Source organism: Bombus terrestris, chromosome 17, assembly GCF_910591885.1.
Source record: "Bombus terrestris chromosome 17, iyBomTerr1.2, whole genome shotgun sequence".
NCBI lineage: Eukaryota > Metazoa > Arthropoda > Insecta > Hymenoptera > Apidae > Bombus > Bombus terrestris.
The window spans coordinates 117757-135542 of NC_063285.1; the positions used below are offsets into that span (position 1 = coordinate 117757).

Sequence of the window (17786 nt, forward strand, 5' to 3'; positions counted from 1 at the left end):
AACACAAGGAGGGTGTGCTAACCTCTATAATCGATCTAATAAACGAAATGTATAAAGAGTGCAAAACAAGAATTATAACTAAAAATAATATAGGGGTCGAGATTGAGATCCTTAGGGAAGTTAAGCAGGGTGACGCTTTGTCACCGCTGCTATTTAATTTATGTAATGGAGGAGCAAACCGATGGCATAAATGTTAGTCATAATAGAAAAGTTCTAATCCTGACTTTCGCTGACGACATCGTCCTACTTGGTGAAGACGAGAGGGAGGCACAACATCAAGTGCATACGCTCCGTAAATACCTGAAGGGCTTAGGTATGACCATCTCCGGGGAGAAGAGCCAAACGTTCCAGCTGGTTGATAAAAAGGATACCTGGTTCGTCCAAGATCCAAAAGTAAGGCTCAACGAAACCCTAATACCAGAAATTGACCCTAATGAGGCCTTCAGGTATTTAGGCACCAAAATGTGGCCTTGGAAAGTTATCCACCGTGGCATTATATTACCGGAAATTCTGAGCGTGGTGAGAAATGTCAGAAAGATCTCTCTGAAACCATGCCAGAAGATCGAATTAATAACGAATTACATCTTCCCTCGTTACATCTACTATCTGTTAATAAATCCACCAAGCGACAGTGCCTTGAAATTGTTGGACAGCGAAGTCAGACCATATTTAGTCTGGTGCCTTCGATAGCCACTGGTTTCTTCTATGCTACGAAAGCTAACGGAGGATTAGGGTTACCGAGGTTTGAATATATTATCAAATTCGGTACCCTAAAAACTGCAATTAACCTTAAAAACTCAGTGGATCCAGCTGAGGCAAGCTTAATAAGTGATGGAGAGGAATTGCAGCTAAAGAAAATCGCTAACTCCCTAAGGATCAATTGTCCGGGCACTTGTGAGGACATAGAAAAGGCTAGAAAAAGACTCAAAAGAGAACACATTAAACAGTTGTCGGAATTGAGAAGTCAGGGCCATAGAATAAAGGACTTCTCGAGAGAAAAGCTTGGCAACGTGTGGTTAAAATATAGCGGCACTCGACGGTAAAATTCATAACGATTTTCGTCCAGTGAATCCGCTACACAAACACCGTGTTTACCGATAGATTAGTTTATTATAGATCCGACAACCTTAGGCGGTTACCGAAGGTTAATCAAAATCCGTCGTTTTTGTCGTGATCATAGGCCTTCGAGTAGACTACCCGAAAAGTCAAAATTCGTAAACAAGGTCGAGAGTTCAGCGTTCGTTGGGATCTTTCGAGAACACCTTCGAAATTAAAATCCCGACGCCTTTTGTTAACTCCGACAGTTATAAATATAGCGAACAGGGAAGCGAGGCAACCTTTGTTATCGAGTGACACGAGCAGTAACAGCTAAGTTGATACTTCCCCTGCGCCGATATATTCGTAATCACGAATCAAGCCAGCAGTTATGTTATACGACTAGTGTACACGTAGGGTATACTTTAATAAATTATATTGTTAGATATACTCTAGTGTTTTTAAACCTTCTATCGCCTACATACACCTCAAAAACAGTACAATCTGCTCAAGCCATCGAGATTTCTCGTTTTTAATTACGAGGTCCGGCTTGTATAAATTACCCCCTACCTGTAATCGTCGATGCCTTAAGACTAAGAACGAACACCTTTGGTACAAAAACCGTATTAACACGGGCCCACAAGAAAATAGACGTTACCTGTAGAAGATGTCGTGTCCAACCAGAAACCCTCGGACATATCTTAGGGTTGTGCCAATATACCAAAGGTCTAAAAATAAAGAGGCACGATGAGGTGAAGTCCCTCCTCGCCAACAAGTTAAGCAAAAATAACGAAGTATTTGTCGAATCCACATTAAAGATAGGGGGTAATCTATACAAGCCGTACCACGTAGTTAAAAACGAGGAACGGATTTTTGTGATCGACGTCACCGTCCGAATTGATCTCCAAAATCAAATATTAGCATGCTTTCCAGTAATGAGGAAATACATGAAAGAATATAAACAAAATTTTTTTATCTGTTCCATATTGGTCTTTTTAATTCATACATTTTATGCAACAAAATGAATAACGGCAAGAAACAATGTTACGTTGACTGAGAACGAGGACAATTGTATTCCGGTGATATGTCAGAGAGACTGCACGCGAAGCATTGGGCTCATTTTCCAAAATACATTGACCCAATAGCATCAAAATTAGAAGACCGTCAAAACCTTGTAGAATTTGCAAAAAAAAAAAAAAAAATAAAATAAAAAATGTAGAGAAACAACGTGGAAGTGTAAGAAGAGCAAAGTTTCCTTACATGAATGTTTCGAATTGTATCACACCATTGCAGATTATTAATTTTGTATTACTGATTTTTGTATAAATAAACTTTTTGTAGTACTTGCATCTACAACAATTATTGCATCAGGTTGTAATTACTTATCAAATATCGCACAAATATTTATAACTTTAGGAGGGCGCCGCCACTAATATTTATATTTGGCCCGATCATCATACTACGCATGTTATGCCTGTAATATTTATGTTTGGTCCGATCATCTACTACGGATTATGCCTGTAATATTTACATTTGGCCCGATCACCGTATTACTGGCTACGCCCGTAGTTGTAGGTTAAAAGGTTAAAGCGAAGCGAGAGAAGGTCAACAAATACTTCTCATGTCTAAGTCACCTAAGGGAAAAGTATAATGTTGACGATGGATAGATTTTGCCCAAACACAATCCTATAGTACTCACTAACATTCGGCGGCAGTAGCTATGGTTTTAGAATTTTCGTTTTGTTTGTTTCGTTTAGTGCTTCACAAGGGTTTATTGGTAGTTACACGCAAATTTCGGTGGCCGTCATTTGCGAGTTCTCGGTACATATCGTACTTAAGAGTGCCGTTAGTTTGGGTGTTAGCTTATTGTTTCTTATATTTTTCGGAAAGGGAATATCCTATTCTACGTAATGTAGACCACATCACTACTATTGCAATTTTCAGATTAATTAGATAACCCATCCGTGTGTCGTAGTCGAGTGATAGATCGCGCGAACGAGTTACTGTACTGCAACAGAATCTATTCTGTAAGTACGTTGCTGTATACGATGCCTGTCTCCATATATCTTTGTTCAATTTTGAATCAGATAATAACGCTTTTGTCTTTTTCGTTCACCTCCTGTTTACCCGCGCGAAGTATACAGCACAATACGATGCAACTTTGTCCTCTTAACTTTTGCCCAATATATTATTATTCCATTTATACATTCGCATCCATTGTGATACCTTATTTTTGATAATTTTCTACGCCAGCGAACCTCTGCTTTGTTTATGTATCCTACTAGTGATTCATGCACTTCTGATTTCTTAGCAGACGCGTTTCATCGTAATGTGTAGAATCATAAAGAAACGCTGTAAAATACAGATCATACACACGCACAGATAGATCACACACGTTTGGGTGGATGAGTTGTATCCGTTTTGGTGCTGCTGTCTTTGTCTTTGAAAAACTCAAGCTTCTTTATTTCACCTTCATACATATCTCACAGGTTTAATTTATTTTTATCAATATTCATTTCAATACACAACTATGTAAGTTTTAGTATACCCTCTTATTCAAATGCCTCAGCTTCCTATTCCATTGTTCTATAGACTAGAGATATCATGTTCATTTAAAATTACATTTGCTTTATTTTCCTTTTCAGTTCCTAGTTTCAATGTGCCCAGTCGTTCCTCGGTTCTTTCTCTTGAAAAATTTCTTTTTTCATCACATTCTATTATCACTTGTCCATTTCCAGAAATCACCATTGTCCTATCCACTGTCATCAATTTCTGCAACTGATGGAAGATTAGTGCTTGGTTCTGGAACCATCACTTTTTTCAATGAACCATTTTGTGAACTCCAGATTACCGACAGCTTTCTCTTTCATCGTTCCATTTTCCTTTGCTGCGTCTACAATGGAATTTATTTCACTTATATTCGACATGTCTTTTGCATCGTTTGTCATGTATGTGGTGGTACCTGAATTCATTATCCAAGTATTAGACAATTTTCTTATTAGAAATGCAACTTTATTCCTTTTATTAATTTTATAAGGTTCTTGTTCATTTTTAAGTAGCATTGCTTCTCTGTGTGATTAGCCTTTCGTAGAACAATTTTTACTTTTCACTCTTTATCGAGATATAAGACCGCATAGTGACTTTATAGCATCTCCTCTCTTTGATATTGTAGTCATTTATTGCCTATACTTACCGGATTTCCTTTATCAGTAAGTCTTTCCTCCTTCACTGTTACTCTGTCTGTTAAATTTTTCAGTATTTAGCTGTAAATCTCCTTTAGCTGTAGATTCCCATATACGTTTAAGCTGTTTAAATTCTGGCGGCAAAGAGTTTAATATTTTCAAAATCAGCGTGCCATCATCTATGAGGTGTAGTGTTAGCGCTGGCTGTAGATATTGCTAATGGGTACTGCTGCTTTCTTCTTATTTTTGTATCGTGAACGAAAAATCGGACTACGGTCGCCGGGATCTGAACCCGGGTCCCGAACGTTCGTAACCTAAGGCGCTAACTATTGACTCTAGTTGGTGTCGAGTGCCGCTACAGTACCCGCTTACCAGTAACAACGTTTCTTCTATACGTGGTAAAGCGTCAGCCGTTTCTTATCAAACCCGTGCAGATGTTGTACGAAGTCTTCGATGTTGACCTGGATACCTGTCGGTACGGTGCGGGGCGTTCCGCGTGCTATCGTAGGCCTCTGGTCCTCCTCAATGTGCGGCGGTGTGTATCTATCCGGGGTGGTGCGGGCATTCAATGCCCGATAGTCGCCACAAGGTCGAATTCCTCCGTCCTTCTTGGGTACGACGTGTAAGGGTGATGCTACTGGCCTTGCGATGGCTGCATCACGCCTTGCTCCATCATGACTTCGAATTCCACCCTCGCCAGTTTGAGTTGGTCGGGGGCGAGGCGGCGCGGGGTCCAGGCGTCGTGCTGATATGGTGTTGCATATCATGTCGTAGAGAGCTTCTCCGGAAAACGGACGGTCTCGTCAAATCAGAGAATTCCGCCAGCAGTCTATGGTACGGTGATCCTCCGTCGATGGTTTTATTTGACGCTACGTCGGCTGTGGCAGTGAATCCCTTTGTCGACAGTTGTATAGTCGTGTCCAGGAGCCGTTTATTTCGTGGGTCTACAAGCAAACCGTAATGGCTCAGGAAATCGATGATAGGCGTTTACAGATCGGCCACTAAAAAACGCCACTTGAAAGCTCGACGTAATGATAGGTTGAGGGACACGGTGATGGTACCATACGTCGCAATCCGTATTTCGTTTGCCGCGAACAGTTCGTAGTCACTCTTGTTCGCGGGTCCACGTACCTTATTGCGCGTATAAACACACGTGTCGGCACCGGTGTCCATCAGAAAGGAAATGTTCGTCCGTTTGTCCCTGACGAAGATACGGTGGGTTCCCAATCCGTCGTCGTATACCGCATTTACAGACGGCTGATCCCGTTTCCCAGTTTCCATTTGCACGGGGTCCGATATTTTCGTCCCAGAATGTTTGATGATAGTAGCACAGGCCGGAGTTGTACGATCTTTCTCGTGACCTCGATCTATTTCGACTTCTCGATCTCGATCGCCGACGCGGACGATGATTGATACTCGGCGCACTCACCTGGGCTCTCAACTGGTTCAATTGGTTGCTTAACTTGTTGAGGAGGGCGAGCCATGTTTCCTTCGATGCTTCGTTCTACGCTGGTGAGTCGATTGTTGTTATCCGCGGAGTATACTGGTGATCCTCTCTGAATTCTTCTGCAAGTAGGTCTATTAATTTTTCTGGGTTCGAGTCGTCGACTGCGGCCAGGATGCGCCTGATGCGGGCGGGTAGTCGATTCCTCCACATCGTAAAGATGAAATGATCCAGCGTAGAAGGGCTAGTGAGTTTTGTCAGGTGCTGATAGAATTGAGATGGCTTTCTATCGCCCATCTCCTCACTTTCCATCAACTTCTTTACCCTAATGCTATCCGTTAAAATGCGAATAAGCAGTTGACCGTCGAGACATTTTGCGAGGGTCGAGAATTTTATCTTATCGGACGTGACGTCCGCCGCATCGAGTTGCGTCTCTAGTAAGGCGAACCATACGGTGATGTTTGTTTGTTGTAATTTTTTATATGTTCCATTATGTGTCTGTTCAAAAGCACTAGTTACACAACCCGATATAATATTTCTCTTAGCGTAACTAAGGTAGGTTCTTCGATATCCTTGAATATCATACGAACGAGCGTGCTACCTCTAGATCCGCCTGCTTTCAGTTTTATCCACTGTGCCCCGTCAACTGCAATTTCAATCTTGCCCATTACACTTTGGGATGCGCTTAGAATGCTCATCCTCTCATTCTCGGAGTCAGAACTAGAAAGAATACGCATCCTTTTCTTGTTACGACACACTTTCAAGAAGCTTTCCTCTTCACTATCCGAAGAGCCTTCTATCTGTCTTTTACCAACGACCTGGTAAATCAAATAATTACTGAAAGTAACAATTATGCTGCAAAAAAGCTAGGGGGGAGGACGCTGTTGCCCCGTTCAATTTGGCAAAAATGGCATAATATCACTCTTACGTCCGGTGACTCTTCGTTCGAGGCGTCCATCAACTGTGTACGTAGAATTAAGCGGGTCGCAATAATCCTAAGGAACGGTCATAAAACGAGACCTTCTGATTTACCGTTACGGCCAGTAAGTTGCTTAAAAATTAAAAATAGAAACGTGAGTTTTCCCATGTTTCCTGTGATTCCACCCGCACGCGACCAGTGGTAGGGCGATCACTACCGAACAAGAGTTTTCCTTTGCAATGGCATCGTCACCGGACTTCAGTTGATCTACAACGACAGATCAGTCGACATCTTTGGACTGGATCTACAACCTCAAAACATTCAACGTCTCAATCATTCATCTACTTCTCTTATACCTTACGCAACAGCGTAAATATCTTCTGCATATAGTTATTGGAAATATATATTATAACCTGTTAATCTCAGTGTTATAATAACTCAACCACCCCTAAAAGTGAAATAGGATAGTATTTCCATTTTCTCTTTCTCCTTCTAACTTTTAACTTGCTTTTCTTCTTCTTTATTCAATCTTCGCTTCTTGAAATCCTGTTTTATTCTCTGTCCTGAGTCCCCGTTCTTCTCTGTTTATATCGTTCGACCAACTCTCGGTAAACACAGGGAAAGTCAAACAGTCGATTGGTGTTCTAAATTCTATAGAATTTACATGTATATGTGCTAACTATACATAACACGCTAAACATAAACCGTAAAATGAAAAAACAGACTGAAATATAATATATAATAATCTAAACGATACTATGAATATTTCGATGCGAGTTCTCTGATGACGCAATTTCAACTGAATATATACTGTTCGGAATTTTAAGTGGCCGTCCGTTTATGGCACGGACAGACCCATTCCCTTCTTTAGGAAATTCCAAATTACGTGTCCTCCCCAAGCTGTAAACTTAACGACTCCGAGATTAGGTAAAAAACCCCAGCCAGAAAGGCACGATCGACAGACGAAACCCAACGGCTGGTAGGTAGAACCAGCAACGTATGAAGACGGTTCATCAGACAAGAAGATCTTACTACCGTCGTGTAGCGGCACATGAGTCAACGGACATTTTGAATCAGATTGTGGTTTCGCCTCGGTTTGTCAAGACCGTTAAATTGTGAGTTACGTAAAAACAAATAAACTCCGGGCAAAACAATGTCGCCGCTACGCGCAAGCGTCGAACAACGACGAATTCAAATGTTCCGGCTCTCCTCCAACTAGTATAAATACACGGACGCGATCGCGAGCGACATTGACGATTATAAGTAATCAAGGCGACTAGTTGCGGATTATCGATATTGACGAGTATCTCCGTTAACCGGATTTGTATTGTGCCAAGGACTTTGTACGAGCGTATTTATTTATTTCAAATATACGTGAGGAACGGTTACAAGTAATATCTGCTTTCGTTAATAACTAATACTCCACACATCCTCCACAGTCGTGTTCATAATATCACACTTTGCTTTTATACAACCAGTGCAAATACAGTACTAGATTACTCTAACACTCGATCTATTAAACCTCCTCCACCTTGAGCGTTAATTCATTCGTGGTACGCGATATCGATCGATCGGTTTGACCTGACCGGTTGCTCTTTATTCGAGAATCCGCAATAATAAACAAAACATAGAAGATTTCGTCGAAGATTCGTCTACAGAATGGTATATACAAAATGGTATATTTCGAGTGTTAATAATTTAAATAGCTCCACTAAATGGTCTGAGAAGAGTTTCCGAAGACCTTGCGGATGCACAGTAAACGCGACTGTGCACTTTGCAGGCGTATATGAAATGTTACAATTCTCAAGCGTTATTTTTATCGAATTAATCATAGAAATTAGTTATAAAATTTAAATCCGGTCGAATCCAGAATCAATTTTGTTTGCCTTCCGAACACAAACTTTTATCGAACAAGATGACATCAAAACAAGCATCGAGACTGACCCAGGACTACAATAAAATCATCAATGAAATTTTACAATGCTAAAGAAAATTATTATCGTTTATGTTCAAATATTAATATGCAAACATATATGATGAAAAAATAAGATCAGTTTGCAAATGCATATCTACATACCTGACTGAAAAACTTCTACAATGCATAAATTTACATCAATTCTTAAAAAATATTTAGAAATTTTTATAAGCGAATGATGTCTCAGAAAATGGGAAAGATTTATTCAATTATTCTTCATATATTCAACTACTTCAGATAATAGTAATTTTACGTTTTATGTTATTTTAAATTGATCTTTTTCTGGCTTTACGCAGCTAATATCCCCCTCTGCGTGACACGAAGTTTCAAGACATTGCCGCCAAAATCCGGCAGGCGTGATTCCACATAACGTTAACGGCCGAAGGTAAAGACTGCTTTGTGGTCATACTTTGTGGTTACGAATGTCGCATCATTCGTAGGCACATTGTTAATTATTTAATAGATCTCTAATTAATTTCATATATTAAATCGTCATCTAATACAATAATGGACGTAGCCTCGAGCGGAATGAGACACGCATCGCACGTCGGTCGATATATACCGTGATGAAGTACACATGATCATTGATGTAATGAACGAGACTTTTGACACCGCAGCCGAAGAAGCGCGAGGTGAGTTGCGTTAAATTTTTACAAAATATCCGAAGCTTGTAAGGGTCGGGGCAATGGAAATCGAAACAACCACAAACATAGTCCTCTCTACTAGAGATCGAAAGATGATAAATTTGACAACATTGTCATCAGTTCTACAAAACTAATGTTATGTCGCGCAAGATATCTGCCGCAGTTGTACTATCAACAGAAGTAAGTTCCAACAATTTAATACCAATTATATAACAAATAATGGCAACCGGAAACGAACTCGCCGCCTTGCGCCGACGCTGAGGTAATTGCACCGGTTATTTTACACGATTATCAAAAAGACTTGACGAAATCGAACAATCCGGTTCTCCGCGACAGAACGAATTACTTCAAATTAAAAATCGTCTGGAAAGATATGAGACGGAATTCCGTGCTATTTAAAACGAGACTATAACTATAGATGAGAGAGAAATCGCTCGCGGCTTTGAAATAGCTGACGAGTATGACAAAATGGAACTCCGACTACTCAATCAACTAGACAACATACGACTAGCCACGCCGTTGAAATCTACAAACGGCGAATCAACCGCCGGTAGCGAGTTCGCACCTCTTAAATTAACGGAGATTCGGATACCTACCTTTGATGGTACCCTCGACAATTGGCAATCATTTTACGACTCCTTCTCGTCAACGATAGATCGGAATGAACAACTGACACCATTCCAAAAATTCTATCATCTCCAAACCTTCCAGTCGTAGGACGTCACGGAGTCTAATTACTCCATCGCCATAAACCTTTTGCGAGACAAATTTGACTGCCATCGTCAAATATGCGCGCGTCACTGGCATGCACTCCTCTATTATCCCAAGATGGCGACAGAAACGCTCGAATCCGTAGAAGACCTCGTCGAAACGTTCAAAATAAATTTGAAGGCGTTAGAGAAATTAGGCGATCCGCTGACGTCGAATATCGCGATATGGGACCCGATTACCTCAAAACTGCGTCCGCCAATGGCATCGCACGTTGCCAAACAAAATAGTGCTCAGTTATACACATTTATTCGACTTCCTCCAAACAAGGGCAAACGGCGATCAGAAGAGCGTTCCAACACCAATGACAAAAAAGGATTCCTACCAACACTCCCATCATCGTCGGAACGTGCCACGAGGACATACGTTCTCTACCACACACAGGACGATGGTGTGTCCAACATGCCAAGGACCCCACGAAATAAAACATTGCAAAATCATCAAAGCAAAATCGGCAACAAAATGATTTGAACTTGTAAAAAGGGCATCACTCTGCACGAATTGCCTAGGCAGAGGCCATTCTCTTACCCAATGTTCCGCGGGTTCGTGTCACACATGTGGACAACGACACCACACATGTCTACACTGAGAATCAACCCATGTCAGTTCGCGAGTATCAAGCGTCCGATCATCGGAGCGATTAGTCGTCAAGCGGTTGACCATCGAGCTGTCGCTCGTCGAACGAACGATCCTGTAGCAGACGATCATCACCTGGATCGCCGACACCGAGTTCGTCGCATCGTTCGAAACGTACCACAGAATCTTTGCGCAAATTTCCTCCATCAACTCCAAACAATAGTAAATCCCTTCCTTAACACGAATCTCGGTCATCGCGGACCAAATGCACCGGATCAAACTCAACGTCCAATCCTACATGATCAGAAGAAAAATGATTAGAAGAAACAATCACAGCAAAAGGGATCGGATTAACAAACACATCTCCACACGATCCCCTGCATCATGATCTGTTGGCCACGGCACAGATCAATATTTTAAATAATCGGGCACGACCAATCCGAACCCGAGCTATGCTAGACACTGGATCTAGTATGAGCTTCATGACCGAAAAGCTCGCAAACTCCCTCGGTATGAAGCAAAGGAGATGTGCGATCCCAATCAGTGACAACCTAACCACTACCGCAAAGCGATACGCCACGGCCAATATAACTTTTACGGACAAGATATATAAGCAAGCGTTAAAGTTCCTCATTGTCCCGACCAGATCGACCTTAATCCCAAGTGAACTCATCGATCGCTCGAGACTGGCCATACACAGGAATCTCAAATTAGCAGATCCACGATTCCATTCACCAGCCCCGATCGATGTCTTACTTAGCTCAGGTTCAACACTTGCGTCGATGTGCATCGCACAAATCAATTTGACACAGTCGGACGAGCCTGAACTGCGTTTGCAAAAAACACGATTCCGTTGGGTAATCGGCGGGAGTCCAACGTCCCAAACCACGACAAACACGTTCCACGCAACTACTACGGCTTTGCAAACGAATCCTGCGCGGTTTTGGGAAATTGACGAGGGACCGTCCACCACACATCTTTCAGAATCTGAGCGACAATGTGAGGAGCATTTCCGAACCCATGTCCAACGAACCAAAGAAGGCCGATACATCGTAGCACTACCATTCAACGAAAAGATTCCTTCACTAGGGTCATCGAAGACCGCTGCGATGAGCAGGCTTGCTCCTCTGCATCGCCGATTTCAACGCGATAAACAATATGAAACCACGTATAGTGCAGAGATTCAAGAATATTTAGACTTGGGTCACATGACGAAGATCACGACTGATCGCTCCTCAAGTAACTGGTATTATTTACCGCATCACGGCGTGCTCAAGGAATCGAGCAACACTACCAAACTTCGGGTTTTATTCGACGGATCGGCATCCAGCACCACCGGAGTTTCTCTCAACAATACTCTTCATACAGGACCGAAGTTACAAGAGAACTTGTTCGACATTCTATTGAGATTCTGCTCACATCAATATGTCCTAACCAGCGATATTCAGAAGTAGTATCGGAAAATCCTAGTACGCCCAGAAGACCGCAAATACTAGCTAATTCTATGGCGTAATTCCAACGGGGAGGTCGAAACATATCAACTCAACACTGCGAAGTTCGGACTCTCAGCAGCCTCATACTTAGTCCTGAGGTGCCTAAAACAGTTGGCAAATGGCGAGGGACATCGATTCCCGCGAGCGGCATCAGCTTTACAGCACGACTTCTATGTCGATGACGCTCTCACCGGAGCTGATGCGAAAGAATTGGTATTATCAACCAGACAAGAACTTACTGAACTTCTCTAATCGGCCGGCTTAAACATCCGAGAATGGGCCTCCAATGACAAGGACATACTTCGAGGGCTATCTAAAAAGGACAAAAACCGAATATTACAATTGGGTGAGTCTCAAACTCTAAAAACACCTGGCATTTTTTGGGATTCCCATGATGATGCAATCTTTTACTCGGTCGAGGCCACAGCTACCACCTCCTGTGTTACAAAACGATCAATTAGTTCTGTGATTGCCAGAATCTATGATCCACAAGGATTGCTCGCGCCAGTGATTGTTAGAGCAAAAATTATATTGCAACGGGTCGGGGCATTGAAGATCGACTGGGATGAGTTCCTTCCAGCAGATTTGCATTCAGAATGGAACCGATATTACATCCAATTACCATTACTAAATGATATTCGGTTCCCTCGCAAGACAGTAGAAAGGTCAAGAAAGAACATTGAATTATACGACTTTTATGACGTCAGTGAGAGAGCGTGCGGAGCATATGTGTACCTTCGCAGTATCAACTCTCGCGGACACATCCAGACAAGACTACACACGGCGCAATCAAAGGTGGCGCCGCTAAAATCACAGATCATCCCGAGACTCAAACTAAGCGGAGCATTGCTTATCAACTTCCTAGTCTTCGGCATAAGGGAGTCCTTAACGATAGATGTTTCTCGGATCGTGTATTGGACCGATTCCACCATCGTGCTCCAGTGGATCAAGTCTTTACCACAAACATTAGAAACCTTTGTGGCGAATCGCGTACCTTAGATACAGATCAAAACCAACGTCGCCGGCTGGCATCATGTCACCACCGCCGACAATCCAGCAGATCTAATTTCCCGAGGTCAGACGCCCAAGGAGTTCCCGCGCCCGAACATTTGGAGAAACGGATCCGAGTGGCTTAAGTAGAAAGAAGAAAATTGGCCGAACTGGACCATACTCTATTGGGAATTGGAGGAACTCCGGAGCCTCTTGCAGTCCGATGACCACAAAGAAAGGGTGCAGACCTTTTCAGCTGATCGGCAAATACAATGGCGCTTCAGTCCTCCTAATTCACCACACTTTGGCGGCTTATGGGAAGCCGCGGTGAAATCATTCAAACGCCATCTCATCCGCGTCGTGGGCACGGAGATCTTAACCTACGAACACCTCAACAGCCTTGTGACTGAGATAGAAGCCATCCTCAACTCTGGTCCACTTACCCCGATATCGTCTGATTTAAAAGATCTGCCTGTCCTCACTCCCAGCCACTTTCTAATCGGCGATACATTTACTAATATACGCGATCGAGATTTCAGGGCTACAGCATCAAGTCGGATAACCAGCTGGCAGCGTATCAACCAACTCAAACAGAACTTCTGGAGCCGTTGGTACCGCGAATATCTTACCGAGTTGACCAGCCGTAAGAAGTGGAACGAGAGTAACCACAAAATACGCGAAGGCACCATTGTCATTATCAGGGAGAACAACGTTCCATCAGTGCAGTGGCCCTTAGGCCGCGTAATCAAGGTTCACCCCGGAGGTCGATGGAATAGTACGGACAGCTACCGTACAGACGTCAGCGAGCATTCTGGATGACGGCGTCAAATGATTGGTCCCCCTGCTCTGTCAACCAGATCCAGACCAAGTCGAACGAGGGCACGAAGGAGCGCACGAAGAGGGCAGCCGAGGGCCCTAGCAGCGAGAGCGAGGGGCAAAAGGGAGGCATCACCTCTGCCAGGGGGACGAAAGGAAAAGGCCCCGGGGACCCAACGGGAAAGATTATGGGTCCGCCACCCCCGCCTCTCCCACACCCCTGGTCAGCGCCGCGCCGCTACCGCTGTCCCGGCGGACTGGGGGTAGCACCAATAATAGGAAAGAGAACAAACCGAGACCCGGCGAGGTCTCGGCACACGGGGCGACAGCCGGCTATGGCGGGTCGGGGATATGGATAAGGACGTTCGCGGAGGTGGCCGCTCGGACCCCGGTGCGTCCCCGCACGAGGCGAGAATCCATGCGGGGAACGGGAGGTGATGACGGAGCGCGGACTGTCACGAAAGTGAAGGGACGTACCGCCGGTGGACGGGACACGCGCGAGGAGAAAATACTCGGCCTTCCCCGATCCCCACGATGTGTCGCGGTATCGCTCACCGTGAGAGACGGTTCGGGTTTCACCTACAGAGAGGCGATGTCAATAGTGAGGAGGGAAATTAAGTTCTCCGAACTTGACATCAATGAGCTGAGACTCAGGAAGGCAGTCACGGGGGCGATGCTGTTCGAGATCTCAGGCCAGGACGCTGGGAGTAAAACATCCCGACTGGCCGAGCGGGTGGCGGCCACGCTGAAGAAATTACCCGCCAAGGTAACCGTGCCGCGTAGGACAGTAAGAATGACCGAACTGGAGAAATCGGTCACCCCGGAGGAGGTGGCAGCCGCCGTTGCCGAGGCCGGGGGCAGCCGCGCCGACGAGGTCACTGTGGGACCCATACGCTACGCTCCTCGGGGCCTCGTGTCGGTGTGCCTACGCTGCCCGCTGACAGCGGCCAGGAAAATCAACAGAGGGGGGGACGCCCGATTGGGAGGTAAAATCAATATAGGTTGGTCAACGGCGAGGGCTACCCCTCTCCCGGCGCGTCAGCTCCAGTGTTTCAGGTGCATTCAGTTTTGTCCGGCGTGGACGCGGCCGCGTCGCGATCTCATCGTGGAAATCGGATGGGACCTCTCGCCGCCGGCGATCCTCGCGGCACTGTTGGCGAGCGAAAGAGGGAGGAGGGTCGTGATCTCCTTCTGTGAGCAGGTTATGCTTCGGAAGGAGGCAGCGGAGAGAGCGAGGGTGCGGAGCTCCCAGCTCGAGAGGATTGACCGGCAGGGCCGCGGCAGACGCCGCGGGCACGCTTGGACAAGGCGCTCCAGGGCCGCCGCTCCCCCCGGTGGAGGTCAAACTTAGGCGCTGATAGATCAGCGTCTCCAGACCGCCAAGCAGTCCGGTCGGGGAACCAGACTGCCTTGCACGGCGGCTCCGGAGACGATGCATTCTGTGCGCGGGAGAGGCCCGGTGTGTCGCTCGCACCGGTTCCCGGACCTCTTTCGATCGCAGCCGGGACAGTTATCGTGGAGGTTTTAGTCGGTTGGAGTCCGGCACTACCACGCCGCTTTCCCCCCAAAAGCGACCTGGTGTCCGTGCGGATCTCCTCCACATACAATCGAATAATCCCGTGGAGTGAATGATGCGGTGGAGATATGCACCTGACCCATCACGCAGAGTTTTGATCAGTGCCCTCTCAACGGGGGGAGGATGTTACGTGTCGCAAGTCATCTACAGTCCGACCCCTCAATAGGCCGAAGGACCCACCATAAACTTGAACTTTTAAATTTATTGTTTTCATATATGATTTAAGTCAATCTGTTAACCCGGAAAGACTTTCTAATCCTAGAAGTGTTTTCGGCTGATTTTGAGAAAGGTCCTCAGGTTTATTATGCGCTCTTAAGAATTACGGAGAAAGCGGGTAGTGGCCTAACGCAAAAAGCGGAGGTTTACCTAACGGAAAATCTGGGTTTTCCCTTAAACAAAGACATCAACTAGCAACATTGGTAGGAGGTTCCGTCCCCTCTTATCAATCATTAATATCGACTAACCAATGGACATCACAGATCGTTGCCTTCACCGTACTAACGAAAAGTGTGAGCAACGAATCCGTTTTCTTCACTCAAAAACCACACCCACACCGAGCTTTCCTCCGTAATTGCATGAGAGCAGAGTCAGTCTGTTCAATCGCTACTTCTATTACAACACGAGGGCCTTCATCTATCAGAGCAGTCGTACCTCAAAATCTCGTCTACGCCCTTTATCTCATACATAACGATGTAACTCATCAGTGTATTAAGTGTTGGAAATATAAATTTTATAACCCTGTTAATCGCAGTGTTATACTACAACAACCACCCCTATTATCCTAACCGAAATAAGGGGATCGATCTATTCGTGGTGTCGATTATTACAATCGTAACGGGAATTTACGACTTCCGTTGACGCGTTTTCTCGCAACCGCGTCTCCCCGCGATAGCTCGAAAATATAACTAATGACAAGTTGTTCGTTTTATGTATTTTTATTCTGATATGTGAAGTTATTGTGACTATTGTGACTATATAAGTATAATGTATAGTGTATTATAGTGTTAGGTGTTAGAATTGCAGAAATAGAGCAATATAACTATAAAATGATCACAACCTTTATTTCGTATTGGACAACTTTTTAGCACTTTCATGTATGAAACCGTCAGATATATTCCCGATATGTTTTTATAAATATCAGACAAGTGTTGCGTTCCTAATTGCAATAGAAATTATGCATCTTTTAATGAAAGATATATTGCCGTTTCTCGCCTTCCTGGGGTCAAAGAAGTTACAAAAAGAAAGTATAAAAAGCATATCGAAGGAAGATTGGGAATCTAACAAATAGTCTGTAATTTATGTAAAACATTTCTAAATCACGTAATTTTAACTGAAGAAATATTAAAATGCGAATTGAACATATGTAAATATGTATATTTTATTTTTTTATTAATCAATTAAATAATTCAGTTATGTTAAATAAAAAATATGTAAATGATAGTAATAGCAAGAATTAGTTAAATACAATAAGGAGTTATATATATTTGTATTAATGAATACAATATTTATTTGTATAATTTGTAATAATATATGTATGTGACGGCACTTGTCACGACCGGTTCAGTTCAAAACCGGAAATAAAGATGTGGCGGCACTAGGCAACAATATATATATCGCCGAAGCGAAGTGCCTAATGAACCATCAATATCCCAACGGTGCTTCCGCCGAATGTTCGAAAAGAAGGCGTGCGTGGCAACAGTCGCGGAGTCTAACAAACTCGAGGATAGTGATAGGGATAGCTAAAGCAATAATATAATAAACTTTAATTTTGTTTTATTCATTTAGAATAAAAGTAATTTTGTATCATGGCTACTTATACCAGTACCAGTCAAATTGACTGGTCATTCTGTAAAGCACAGTCGTTGGAATAAAACCAGATTTTTTGTTTTATAAAGCAATATTTTACAAATCTTGAAAATGTAAACGATTAGCGATGTAAACGATGGCGATAGCTAGAGTCATTCCAAACATTTTAAGACGTTATAAATGCCACATGTTGGGGCACAACGCAGCGAGGTGTACAACGATAAGTCCAGGGGGGGAGCTATGTCGGAGGTGAGGGGAGAGGGATCACATCATAAATGAATGTAGAAATGAATCGAGGTGTATAATAGGTGCGAGAGAGAATAAGCCAACTTTAGACAATAACGGGATCATTGGCATGCCCGGCGGTGAAGGAGAGGATGAGAGGTGTAACTAGACCCACAAGACCCACAAAATAAAAATATTAATAACAAACTTTAATAGGTGCAGGTTGATTTAATGTATCAATATGCCTTCGAAGCTAAAGTGCTAAGGAGATGCTAAAGCTAAAGAGATGCATCATTGTGGGTGACATTGTTCAAAGGCAAGCACCCGAACGAAAGTA

General features: G+C 43.7%; 1 protein-coding gene and 1 long non-coding RNA gene across 2 annotated transcripts in view; one reads left to right on the forward strand and one right to left on the reverse strand.

The window, feature by feature from the left end:
* LOC100648349 overlaps positions 1-17786 on the reverse strand; it is a 48458-nt gene that overhangs the window by 17053 nt on the left and 13619 nt on the right. The window lies entirely within an intron of this gene.
* On the forward strand, positions 8852-16163 carry LOC105666972. The gene is made up of 2 exons (XM_048413587.1): positions 8852-8940; positions 9073-16163. Exon 2 carries the CDS (start codon positions 10996-10998, stop codon positions 11995-11997), a length of 1002 nt encoding a protein of 333 aa, XP_048269544.1. The 5' UTR covers positions 8852-8940; positions 9073-10995; the 3' UTR covers positions 11998-16163.